The following is a 13,064-nucleotide window of genomic DNA, read 5'->3' on the forward strand; positions in this document are numbered from 1 at the left end:
GGCAAGGCCATTGTGGATCCAACGGAGGGGCCAGACTAATTGCAACAGTGACATCTTGTGGTGGGAACCGAAAGAACAGTGCAGGTGGTTTCTGCTGGGCTGATGATACCTTTAGGTTTGGGAGGTCCCAGAATTTGTGAGAAAATCACAAGGCTAGAAAGAAGCAGGAAGTCTCAAGAGGATATTTGATGTCCTGCTAATGAAGGTGAATAGGAGTTTGAGCAATTGATGGAAAAGATCAAAGAAAGATGACAACATATTTGGACCCCAAACTGATAAAACAAGTCACAGAGATTATTAGGTGAAAAAAAAAATGCTTTTCAAAATAGTATGTACAGATAATCTTAATTCTATTGTTAAAAGTAGTATACACACACCCATATGTGTGGAGGAACTATACCAAAAATTACACCAAAATGACAATAGTAGGGTCCCTAGAGGGTGGAGCTTAGGTGGGTAATCATTTTACTTTTGTTTCTCTAATTTCTCATTTATTTTACAATAAGTATATGTTTGTTCATGTAAAAAATAACACGTCAGATGTTGACCCCAGATGCAAAGGCACTTCAGAATGCCAAAGGTAAAAAGACCCTGGTCTCCTATGCACATCCTGTACCTCCATATCTGGATGCTAGTTATCCAGAACCAAATGCCCTACAACCACAGGTCTCCCTTGGACAAGATGCCCAAGAGCTGCCCTGACCACTCCTGGATTTCAAATTCCAGGCCCCTCTTTCCTCTGCTCGTAAGCAGTATTCAGCACCCAGGGTTGACTGCCTCACCCAGGCCTGCAGCTGCGCCACGAATCTGCAGGGACGGCGGCAGATGTGTTGGAGACACTGTCCAGCCCCCTGGGCCTCTCACCTGACATGTGCACATTCCGAAGGCAGGAGAGGGAGGCATTGAGGCGGGCACACTCCTCCCGGTTGACTCCGTATTTCTCCACGGTCTCACACACCTGCTCATCCGTCATCTCCAGGAGGTCCTCCAGGCTCAGCTGGCCAGGGGTGATTTCCTAGGAAAGGGTAGGGAGAGGGACATAAATAGACGGCAAGCTGCCCTGAGGGAAGTGGGCTGGGCCTCCACGCTGCCCTCTAGTGGTATGCAGCAGGACACCAAGCCCTGGACATGACAACCCCAGTGTCAGGCTTGGGTTGATCTCAACTTTGCCACTCATTATCTAGAGGACCTGAAGCAAACCACTTAACCTCTCTGAGCTTCACTTTACTCACCTGTAAAATGGGCATCTCAAGCGCACATGTTTTGTAAGGTAGCACGTATACTTAGCCCACAGCACTCCAGAACAGTGGAAGTTCATGACCTGTCTTCCATGCAGCTTCTGTACTCCTTATGGGCAGGGCTCCATTTTCCTTGTCTTTGGATGGCCCTCTGTGCCTCCTGCTTCGTGTGGACTGCAGTGACTCGTCCCAAACCCAGAGCGAACTCAAAACAAACTCTGAGTTTGGACAGCTCACCCTCTGCTGCTCTCTTCCCCAGCTGCACACCCTAGGATCAGACTGAGGGCTCAGGAACCCTGTGTGTGGCTCAGTGTTGGAAATGAAACTGGACATGTGTCTGAGCCCCACCAGGCAGGGCTTGGCCCTCTAAGACAAGTGGGATGGTGGTGGTATAGCATGGAGTGGGGAAATGGAGACACCTCTGAAGAGATGCGCTCGGACCAGAAAAGGTAGGATCCGCAGCTATAAATGTCTTGGTCAGGTGTCCCTTCATCACCGCCAATCACCACCTTTCCCATATTAGGATATCCATTTAGAATATACCTTGAAATTCGTCAAACTTCTATATTTATGCATCTATTAGTATATCTATAAATGTATTTAAAATGGTGAGCCTTCATATTATAGCACTTAATGGTATCCAACGTTTTTACATATATTAATATTATTTAAATAAGAACTTTGGAGATCTAAGATCAGAGATTCTAGGGCAATTTGTGGAATACTTCTGCCCTCTTGTGGCAAATCTGTGTATTACAACAAAATCAGACCACCACCACCACCACCACCACCACTCCCACTAAAACTGGCAACCAGGAAGAAAAACTGGATCAGCCCAATCAGTGCCTTTCCAACTCACTAGGATAAGGGGCAGGAGAGAACAATAACTGGGTCACTTAGAGACTTTCTCAAACAGGGACACATTGCAAGTAAGACCCACTATAGGAAAAGTGGTAGACCAGGATCTGAAGGTACAAAATGAATCACATTGACAGGGGCTGATTCACAGTACAGGAGAATTCTCTTTGCTGCAGAATTCACTTCTGCATTTTAATTCTGTAATTTACTCCCCCCAAAAATATCCAATTTATACTGAAACTTGGGGTCACAGATAAATCACAAAAGTAATGATGACATTAGAAACAGAGAAAGCCTAACAAACCTGAACCAAAAGAGCAGATACATTCTGTTCAATAAAATAAATGAAAATGAAATACACAGAGCACTGTTGTGCTTCTCGTGGATTTCATTTTAATACCACAAAGACCACATAAAGTAGGTACTTTTATCATTATCATCAATCTGTACCTGGGACACTAAAATTCAGAGAGGTCAGACCACAGGTCCAAGGTTACACAGCACATAAGTTTGAACCCAAGCAGCCTGGCTTGGGAACTTTTTCCATACTGCTGGTTCCTTCGCAGGAAGGGGACCCCTGGTGGATGCTAGCATGAGGCACAGACACAGGGCTGGGACCTTGGCTACATTCTCACCCACTGACTGGTGGCCTTTGACTCAAGCTGCTCACAGACGGTTGCTGAAGGCCAGGGCTCAGGTACCTGCAGACCAGGTAAATATAAATGAACAAAGCTCCTAACTAGAGAGAATCTATGGGATCCACAGGAGAAGGAGAATTTAGTTCATTGACACCACACAGGAATTTGGTTTAGCGTGTTCAGCAATTCCAATTGTTCAAGAGAAACTGAAGAACTGGACTTTTTATGCAAACTCTTTCAACTTTTAAAAATTGGCTGAAAAAAAGTTTTTGAACAATGTATCAGCCAAACAAAAAATGTCTGTGCATCAGATACAAGATACAGCTTGAAGGCTCCCAGTTTTCAGCCCTTGGTCTAGAAACTCTGTCTCTTAGTGGCCCCACTTGATAAATAAATGGTCCCAAAAGCCTCTGAAGAGTGTAGAGGGCCATGCAAATAAAATGGCCTGTCTGTAGATACACAGGACCTTTCATTTTAAGGATATTCACAGGAAACCACCATCCTGGGAATGAAATTAAGGAATATAGAATCAAACACCTTCTGGGGCTCCTGCATAAGATGGGTGGGTGGGTGCGGGGAAGTGGGGGTCCTGCATCTAGCTGAGGATTGTTAAATCTGGTGGGTTCAGGCAAAATAACTTTGGGGACAAGGTCTGAAAAAGACAAAAGGTGGAAGAGGATCTCCAGGCCTCTTCAAGCAGGAGGGGGGTGCCCTGAGAAATGGACTTGGTCCCACGGGGCTGCCCCTTCTCCTCCCTGTTCAGAGATACCCTGGCAACAGGAAAGGCGGCAAAGGCACCGTGCTTCCCGCCTTATGCTCCAGAGGCCACCCAGGCTGGGTTCTCTGGCTAGCCCCGCCCACCCACCAGCAGGGCAAGTCACTTCATCTCTGGGCCTCAGTTTCCTGCTCTGCACAGTAGGGATAATGGCACACCTACCTCTAAAGGTCATTGTGAACATCTGAACAGTCTTGACAGTTGAGATCCTGCACGTAAAGCACTGAGTATAATACCTGGCACCGTTGTATGCTGGTTTTATTGGGAAGGGCTCGACCCTGTCACTGGAAAGAGTGGGGACGCGGGATCTGAGGGTAAGGAAATCTCACCATCTATGAGAGCTTAGGGACGTGGTCCACTCCTGGAGGGTGGATACAAGACAACAGCTGGCCTGGGTTCGTTTTGCTATTGGAAAGCCTGTTACTTCCAAAGTTTTCAACAACAGCAGTAATAACAATAATAAGCTGACATTTACTGAGTCTATTAGGGGCCAGGCCTCAAGCTGAACATTTGAAATGGATCCTCTCGTTTTATTATGTCAGCTACTTAGAGAAGACAATCATGAACCCATTTAACAGATGAGAAAATTAATGCCCTAAGACTGTGGTCTCCAATATGGTGGCCACTGGCTATATTAATTAACATTAAGTACACTTAAAATTCCGTTCTTCAATCATATGCACTGAGCACAATTCAAGTACCTGTGAAAATTAAAGGGAAACCTCACGGACCTGGTGTGGGGAGGCCAGCATGGAAAGTGCTCATGCCCACCAATTCTTGTAAATCCTAGACCCCACCGGGAGAATGGTCTCTTTGCAAGTCAGCGTTTTAGCTACTGTATTTCCAGCAGGGAGAAGGAAGGTTTCTGCCTTGCACCACCTTGAAACTGCCCAGCCAATGAGAAGCCACGACACATGGGCCCCATGGATGTTTCCTTAGACCAGCTCGCCCAACTGGCCCTTTGCTCTATAAGAGAGGTCCTCTCCCTCGTTCTCCAGACCTGCCTATGACTTCACCAGTGCATACATACCCTGGATTGCAATTCTCTGCTATTCCTAAATAAACCTGGTTTTGCTGGTAAAATAACTTTTATTTTTAAGGTTGACATGCTAAACAGCTCCATGTGGCCAGCAGCTACGACATCCACCAGCACAGATATAAAATACTTCCTTCATAGCAGAAAGTTCTGCTGGACACTGCTGGTCTGTTTGCCCAAAGTGGCCGAGTTGATGAGTGCCCAGATGAACCGGGTTGCAATCGAATCTAGAACCACATTCTTAACGACCCACCCGGACAGGATCGGAGATCTTCTGTGCCTTCATCCAACACACATTCATTGAGGGCGAACTATGTGGCAGGCACAGCCAAACACCTACTGCCCCCGAGGCTGGCTGCTGGCCGGGGAGGGGCGGGGGCAGGGGCTGCCGTCTCACCTCCAGGACTTCCTTGCGCACGTCCACGACCCGGAACCAGTGCCGGAGCTGGGGGAAGCCATCCAGCTCCGCGTTGCGTTCCTGCAGGGCCACCTTCTTCTTGCAGGACAGCTGACGACTGAAGTACTTCACCAGCTTGCTCTGTGGAAACACAGATAAGGACAGAGGACGTGTCTCAGAGGCACTGCCACCAGGCGGATGGGCAAGCACCTCCCCACTGGCCCCTCCCCGCCTGAACTCCTTACTCCTATTTTAAAGATAGGTTATCTGCAGAGGGGGGCACGTGCTGGTAACACTTCAGTGGGGGCCTTTTGGCCGCATCCATCTACATTAATTACCACGCACACAGCCTTGGCCCCAAAAGCTCCATGTGTGGGAACTCATCCCACAGACACCTGGGCCTGGGCAGGAATCATGTTAAAGAATTTCTTACAGCTGTGTTTGCAATAGAAAAAGATTACAAACAGCCTAAAAGTCCATCTGTAGGATGGGAGTTCTTGCACACAAGGGAACTCTAGGCAGCTATAAAATAAAACGAGTCAGCAGGCTATGTACTAATGCAGAATGGTCTCCAAGATAGTTGATAAAAGAACTCTCCTTCATCTAGGAAATGTTTATATTTATATATCTTTGCAAATGCAGATACTTTTAAAAGCATTTCTAATCTTCTAGAGAAGGGGAGAGGGCAGGAGGAGAACAGAGGTGGGAGAAACATTGTTTTTAAACCCTTTGGTACTGTTTGAATCTTAAGTCACATGCAAGTATTCACAAATTAACAAATACTTTTATAATGAGATGGACCTGCACCTAACTACTTGAGGGATGCCATGGCACAACAAAGAAAAGTTCTTTTATTGCAAATTGTGTAAAAACTAACACATTACAAAAGAAAGGCAATACATGTGTGCAGGAGCAGAGAAAAAAGGGGGAGACACACCCCAGGCTGCCAACTTGGAACAAGGAGAGCCTTTGCTTTTCATCTGTTTATCTTAATAAAATATTTATTTTATTTCTAATCCTTTCCTGATTCTTTCACCTCATTTTTGAGATTTTCTAATCCTGATTTCAGTTTTTTTTTTCACAACTTGACGTTTGCCAGTGGATTCTCAAATCCTCTATGCTGGCACACTCTCAGCTGTGCTTTAATTTTACACACTGAGAAGCAGGCATGTGAAATAGATTTAATCTGTGTCAAATGTTCAAAATGTTAGTTCAATGGCCGTGTGTGGCTAACTGAGCATTTAGAGTGTGGTTAGTGTGACTAAGAATGGAATTTTAAATTTTAAACAAAAGCCGTGTAACATATTCTTCTGTTAAGCATAATTGTATTGTTTTGATAGAACTACATTTTATTTTAAACCTTGAAATTTTAGCATCTGAACTGAGATGTGCTCTAGTGTAAAACACACACTGGATTTCAAAGACTTAATGGGAAAAAAAACAATACAAAGTATCTCACTAATATGTTTACACTGATTACATGTTTAAATGATAGTATTTTGGATATACTGGATATAGTTAGTGTGATTACTAGAATATTTTAAATTGTATATTTGGCTCCTATCTGTCACTCTCATTATATTTCTAATGGACAATGCTGTCTAGCTTTTGATCCTAACATTAAGGATTTTCATAAAACATTGCTCCAAGTTGATAATAACCATGAAAGACTGGAAACAATCCAACTCTTCAACAAAAGAGGATGATGTAAATAAATTACAATGTATTCTTATATGACATACCATTAAAAATAAAGGATAAAATTGCATATTATGTATAATGTATAAGTAATGCATTAAAATTTTATTAAATTATATGTGTACAAATACCCAGAAAAAGCCCTGGGAGGGTATATAACAAAATGTTAGCAGTAGATTATGAATGACCTATCTTTTTTCTTGTTTGCTTCTCTATAGCAAAATTGGGAAATGTAATATATATGTATTACCTTCTTATTAGGGGAAAAATTGTTTGGATAGGTTTGGCAACCTTGGTTGAACACTGATGCTATCCAGGGAGATGGAGAATGTGAGGAACTATTGAGGATGCCGTTGGAGGGTGGTTTGATTTGGTAGTATGAACATTTTAATACACCTTGATTTTGCTGCACTTTGATTCAAGAACCGCACTTCTAGGAGTCCAGCCTGCAGAAATACACACACGTGTGTGTACATGGAGTAAAAGGCTGGCCAGTTACTGCAGCATAGTTTGTGATTTTAAAAACTTGAAAACAATTTTTTGTTAAGTACATTAGCAGAAGAACTAAATACGAATGACTCAGCACATCCAGAGGGTGGAATACAATATGAACTTTCAAAAATCAGGTAAATTGATACATATTGATTTGGGAAATCTCCAAGATTTTCATCTTCAGGGAAAAAGCAATCTGCAAAGACACTGGGTTATACGACTGCATTTATATATTTTAAACTGTATGTGTGTTGATAAAATTATAAAAATCTAATTAAAGAAGTTAGAAACATCTGGCAAAATACAACAAACAGTAAAAATACACTGCAGGAGAAAAGGGGAGTTCCTTTTTCACTGTACAGATACACTGTTTTGATTTTTATAATAAATACACATTTCTTTGCTTTTTCAATATCTAGAATTTTTTTTTTTTAAGACTTAGCTTAGGTATCCTGTCCACAGTTTGCAAATACTTAAACTTTGGTTCACTCATTCACTCAAAAAATAGTTACTAAATGCCAATGATCTGCCAGTATGCCAGACACTGTGCTAGGCTCTGGGAATTCAATAAAGAATATGAATCACCAAAAGTTCACCTTTTTTCTGATATTATTGGTACAGAGAATTAAAGCCAGTCTTTAATTTCTGAAGAACATTCAGATACAAAACCTATATCCACTAGTTATCACTCTATATCTAGTCTAGTAAATTTCAGGACAAAAGAGATTTTAGGATTATAACTTTCCTTACCGTGTGGAAAAGAAACCCCTGCAATTAAAAGCAAAATGGATCTCTCAGACCCTGATACAATGCCATTTGTTATTAGCAGTAAGTATGCCTACAGTGCTTGCTTCCTGTGCACGGATTTAAGTTAAGGGCTCATAAGTATTTGAAAAAATAGAAAAGCACAATGTAGAACCAGAGAAAGAAAACTCTGCTGTACAATTCTTTATTTTTTTTTTCATGCCAACATAAAATGCATATCAAGTGGGGCCTGGAACCTTGGGCACCAGTATCAGGCTAACTTGGGCTCCAGTCCTCCACTGCGTTGCTCAGTGGCTGAATGACCTTCAAGGAGTTTCCAATTTGCTCAAAAGCTCAGTTTTCTCACCTGGAAAATGAAGTTTAAAATATACCTACTGGGGTAAGGATTAAAAAAGATTATTCATGTAAAGTGGCATGGAACAGTAACTTAGAATACCACAGTGTTGACTTTGTGTTACATGAATTTACAAGTAATTTTACAATTAGTTGGCAGTGGGGTGGAAGGTAGGGATTGCCCCAATTTATTAACTACAAGTATCAGAAAAAGCATTTCTAATAAATTAAAACTAATCAATTTAAAAATAAATTCCTTAAAGATTATATGCATCATTTCTCCAAAGTTTAAAAGGTACAGATTAAAGTTATATTGCAAGAAAATGTACTTTTAGTTGCATAAAGAAAAAAAATGGTGTCCCTCCAGAATAGCCACAGTGAAAAAGATTTTTAAAAAAAGAATTCCCTTAACTACTGATGAGACTATTTATTGTACAATCATTTTCTGTTTTACAACCTATTCTAAAGCTGACTATATTCATACCTTATGAGCCAAAAGTTCCACTTATAGGTATATAACAAATATGAAAATTTGTACACATGTTCATTAAAGAGTGTTGGTAGAATGTTCTTAACAGCTCAAATCTAGGAACTATTCAAATGTCTATCAACCGTAATTGTATATATAAACCATGGTAATTTACAAATGGATTAATTTACAGCAATGAGAATAAACGATTTTTATCTACACACACACAAGCTGTCTTCCTAATTCATTATTTAAATCCTGATTTTGAAATTAATTGAATTTAAGCCCATCCCACTTACAGAAATTGCTTGAAAGAAATACATGCTTACTTCACTAACCATCGGTAAATTTGGGCTTTTTGCTAACTGGCTTTCCTCAGCTTTCCTTCTAGATAAATTAGGTTTTACTATTTATTATTCTCTACCTATAAATGCCTGTGCTGGATTTCAAATATGGCAAAAGAAATAAGAATCTGGTTTCTTTAAATAAATGTTTTATCAACTTCTTAAAGAAAGGACCAAAAGGAAGCAGTGTCAATTGAGAAAGACAATGACATCATGTCTCATACTTTTAAAAAAAGAATTCAATGTCACAGAAGACTGAAAAACTAGATTGGGAGCAGATGCTGAATGGCAGGAGCAATGGAACTGTGTCAGTACCCTGCTCAAACACCCATTCTTTGAGAGCAGCATTTCCCAAGTGTGGGTATCTCTCAGCTTGGGGTGAGATCCAGGCATGCCATTAAGTAACACTAGCTCGCACATGTCTGCTCTTCCCTGTCCAAATCTGTCTCCAGCTGTCTGACTAGACATCAAGGAGACGTGTTTCTGTTTAGTGAAACTATGTCTTTAACGCCTAACACTTGCTTATCTCTTTATAACAGAGCAGGACACAGACTCACAGCCTTGGGCAGGTAACCATATTTAGCACAATTTAATGACACTTGTTTTCATTGTACTTACATTCTTGACTGTCTTCCATATATGGTAAGTGGTACTAGTTTTCTGTTACAAGAGATGCAGTTTTATTTTTAAACACGTATGTGTATTTCTTTAATGAGCTAATTTAAAGAAAATACACAGGGATGGCAGAAGGCATGATGGTGGCATCACAATGATGAGTTTGGGAAACACTGGGCTATGGAATAACGCTCAAACTGCTTAGATAGTATTCAGGGCTCAACTCTACTCCCTCTCTTCTTCCTTGCCTCTTTCAGTTACTTAATATCCCAGAAACACATAACCTCAAGTGTCACCTCTCTATGCTTTGCTCAAGTTCCTTCTATCTAGAAGTCCTTTGCATACCCACTTACAGATTGGAAAGGGAACCCACATCCTTTAACCTTCTACCTCCATTTCCTTTGTGCTAGGACATGGCAGCGAACTCACTGAAGAGGCGGAGACTATGACATACCTCTCCGGCCAGGTTGGACATGTGACTAGAGTCAGCCAATAGAAAGAGGCCTTGCACTTGCTCTCTGGGATCTTCTGACCTCTGCATAAGAATGTGCCCCGGCTAATCAGCTGGTCAGCTGAGGGGTGAGAGATTACACAGAGCAAAGGCAGACTTTCCCACACATCCCAACCAAGGACATCGTAGCTCAGCCAATAGCCAATTGTTGCCTGGCTGTTGGCTATGAATGAGCCCAGCCAAGATGAGAAGAGCCGCTAATCCGCTGCCGACCCCAGATGCATGGCCAATAAATGTTTATGTGGTGTGCAACTAAGGTTTTGTGTTGGTGATGCAGCAGTACTGGGGCCCATAGCTAACTCATGCACCACTCTGTCAACTCACAGAAATCTGAATTTTTCTCCAAAGTTCATCGCAAATGTCACCTTCTCTAGGAGATCCTTATCAGTTCTTCCTTGGCATTTTATCTGTAGTCTATTAAAAATTTATCACAGTTTCTCTTGCATTATAATTCATTAATAATGTACATACTCAATCTCTTAAAGGACTAAGGCGCTTTTTCTAAATTTGAAAGAGTAAATGAAATTAGCACAAACATAAAAATGAAAGTACCATTACTGAGCACCCTCATGCCTCAAGCCCATGCTGAGGATCTCAGGTATATCATGTCAGTGTCTTCACATTCCCAGGAGCTAGATACTATCAAGATCTATATTCTACAGATAAAGAAATTAGGCATGCAGAATTTAAGTCATTTGCTCACAGCACACTAGTTAAGTGGAGAACTAAGATTCAAAACCAAGTCTGATTCCAAAGTCTCTATATTGCAGAAAGAATAACTACAATTTAATTTACTTTACTTATTTAATAAATAGGTGCATATATTTTCCCTGTAAAAAAGCTAGACTATTTCAGATAATGCCAAAGTTCCTTTAGAGCACTACCACTAATGCTGGCCCCCTTCTCCCTGGAGGTAACTACTGCGATTAGTCTGGTATCCATTTTTCTAGACCTTTCTGTACTTTCATATACACATACATCCATGTAGGAACTCTGCAGTGCGGTTTTATGTGTAGTGGTGTTTTAGTCACATAAATCATATCATACTTGTTTCACTGGGTAGTAAGCCTCAAGGATCTTTCCCTGTTAGTTCACACACATCTGCCTCTTTGTTCATAATCTTCAGCTTGAAGGATTTCTTTGATACTAGGGTCAAAAGCCCATGGTGCGAGCAGATCTGTGATGTCTGCTGGGTGCATCTTTGTCAGCTACGATAAAACATTTTCAGGATTAATAGCCACGATAGCAGCCAGCATTTACTAACTGCCTGCAGCGTGCCTGGCTCTGTGGGGTAAGTGCTTTGAGTGTGTTTGTTCATTTTTAACCCGTGCAACAATGCCAGCTGTGAGGCCGGTAGTCTGAGCCCATTCTGTGAACACGGAAGTGAGAAGTCAAAAGGTTAAATCAGCTACCCAGATCCACGGAACTATTTAAATCGGGGCACCAGGGCATGATCCCCAACTCCCTCCCTTACCAGGGTGCTGTACTATGAGTTGGTCACAGTTCTTTTCCACTGAACCGGAAATCCGAAGGTCAGACATGGACCCCTCAGAGAGGGTCACACTCATTTTAGGGAGCCTTCCAGTTATTGTGGGAGAATGGAGTTTCTGAATTCCAGTTGTAAGGCTTAGGCAAGTCTTGTCAGCTCCCTGGGCCTCTATTTTCTCATCTGTGGAATGGGCATATATCATCTTCACAGGCCTGCTGAGGCATCACAGGAGATGCCATCTGTGCAGAAGGCAGGCTGAGCTTTCCCCTACAACAAACATCCTTTCTAACGATCTGTAAAAGAAATGCTTGGATTCCAGGGGTGTGTTTCCATGGCCACCCAGAGGCTGGACAGACATCTGCCCCGGAGCAAACATCAAGGGGTGTCCCCACTTCAATGCATCAGGAATGAGGGAGAGAGGGGCTGAGGAAGACAGGGGGTTAGGTGGCCTCACATCAGGGCTGCCTCTTGAGGCAAATGGGAAGGAAAATCAGCTTTCAGGACAAGCACAGCTGGTCTGAGGAGGGAAACCCAGAAAGCTGCGTGGAGTGTGAAGCTGGATGGGGCAGAGGCTGGGCAGCACTTCCTAAATGGGGGCCCCGGCAAGCAGCAGCTCTTCCCGCCAGGTCCCCAAGGCCGGTGGCATAGAACAATCCCAACTGTCAGCTAACAGGGTTTCTCTCTGATAAGCACTTCTTAGGAATTCTCTATTTAATCCTTACAGTGACACTGCAGTATACGTCCAATTACTGCCCCATTTTAACTGAGAAAATTGAGGCCCAGAAAGGCTAAATAACTCACCAAGGTCATCAGCTACTAAGTGAATGAACCAGGATTTGAATCCAAGTCTAGCAAACTCTTATTTATTGACATGCAAAGAATGTCATGATCTACTGCCAAGTGAAACAACGTAGCAGCCAAAACAACAGGTACAGTACAATCCCATTTTCTGAAAAAAAAAAAAAAAGGCATGTATACATGCACACAGATGCAGACTATAAGGAAATGCTCCAAAATGTTAGCAGCTGCATCTCTGGATTATTATAAGTAAGATTTATTTGTTTATTTCTGTGCATACGTATCTTACAGTTTTTCTATAAGTTTGAATTACTTACAGGAATAATTAGTTTCAAATCCCATGAGAATCAGTTGCCAACAATAAATACATGTGCCATTTCATTAAACAAGTTTATATATACTTTTCAATATATAAATAACTATATATTATATATAATATTATATATATAGTTATGTATAACTACCTATAACATGTATATATATGTATTTTGCCAGTGTGTATACATATATGACATACTATATAGGTACATATGTGCACACACATACATATATGTGTGATATCCCCATTTTACAGATAAGGAAACTGAGGGCCACAGAGTTTAAGCAGC

The 13,064-nt window shown here is 41.7% G+C and overlaps 1 protein-coding gene across 3 annotated transcripts in view; it reads right to left on the minus strand.

The window, feature by feature from the left end:
* The window catches only part of KSR2 (kinase suppressor of ras 2), a 371,798-nt gene that overhangs the window by 287,349 nt on the left and 71,385 nt on the right, over positions 1 to 13,064 (minus strand). For all 3 annotated transcript variants that reach the window (XM_073222345.1, XM_073222344.1, XM_073222346.1), the window contains 2 exons: positions 4,943 to 5,083; positions 865 to 1,015 (listed from right to left, as the gene is read on the minus strand). In XM_073222345.1, the coding sequence (XP_073078446.1) occupies positions 865 to 1,015; positions 4,943 to 5,083 (292 nt within the window). The remainder of the gene's footprint in view (positions 1 to 864; positions 1,016 to 4,942; positions 5,084 to 13,064) is intronic.

Source organism: Manis javanica, chromosome 15 (genome assembly GCF_040802235.1).
Source record: "Manis javanica isolate MJ-LG chromosome 15, MJ_LKY, whole genome shotgun sequence".
NCBI lineage: Eukaryota > Metazoa > Chordata > Mammalia > Pholidota > Manidae > Manis > Manis javanica.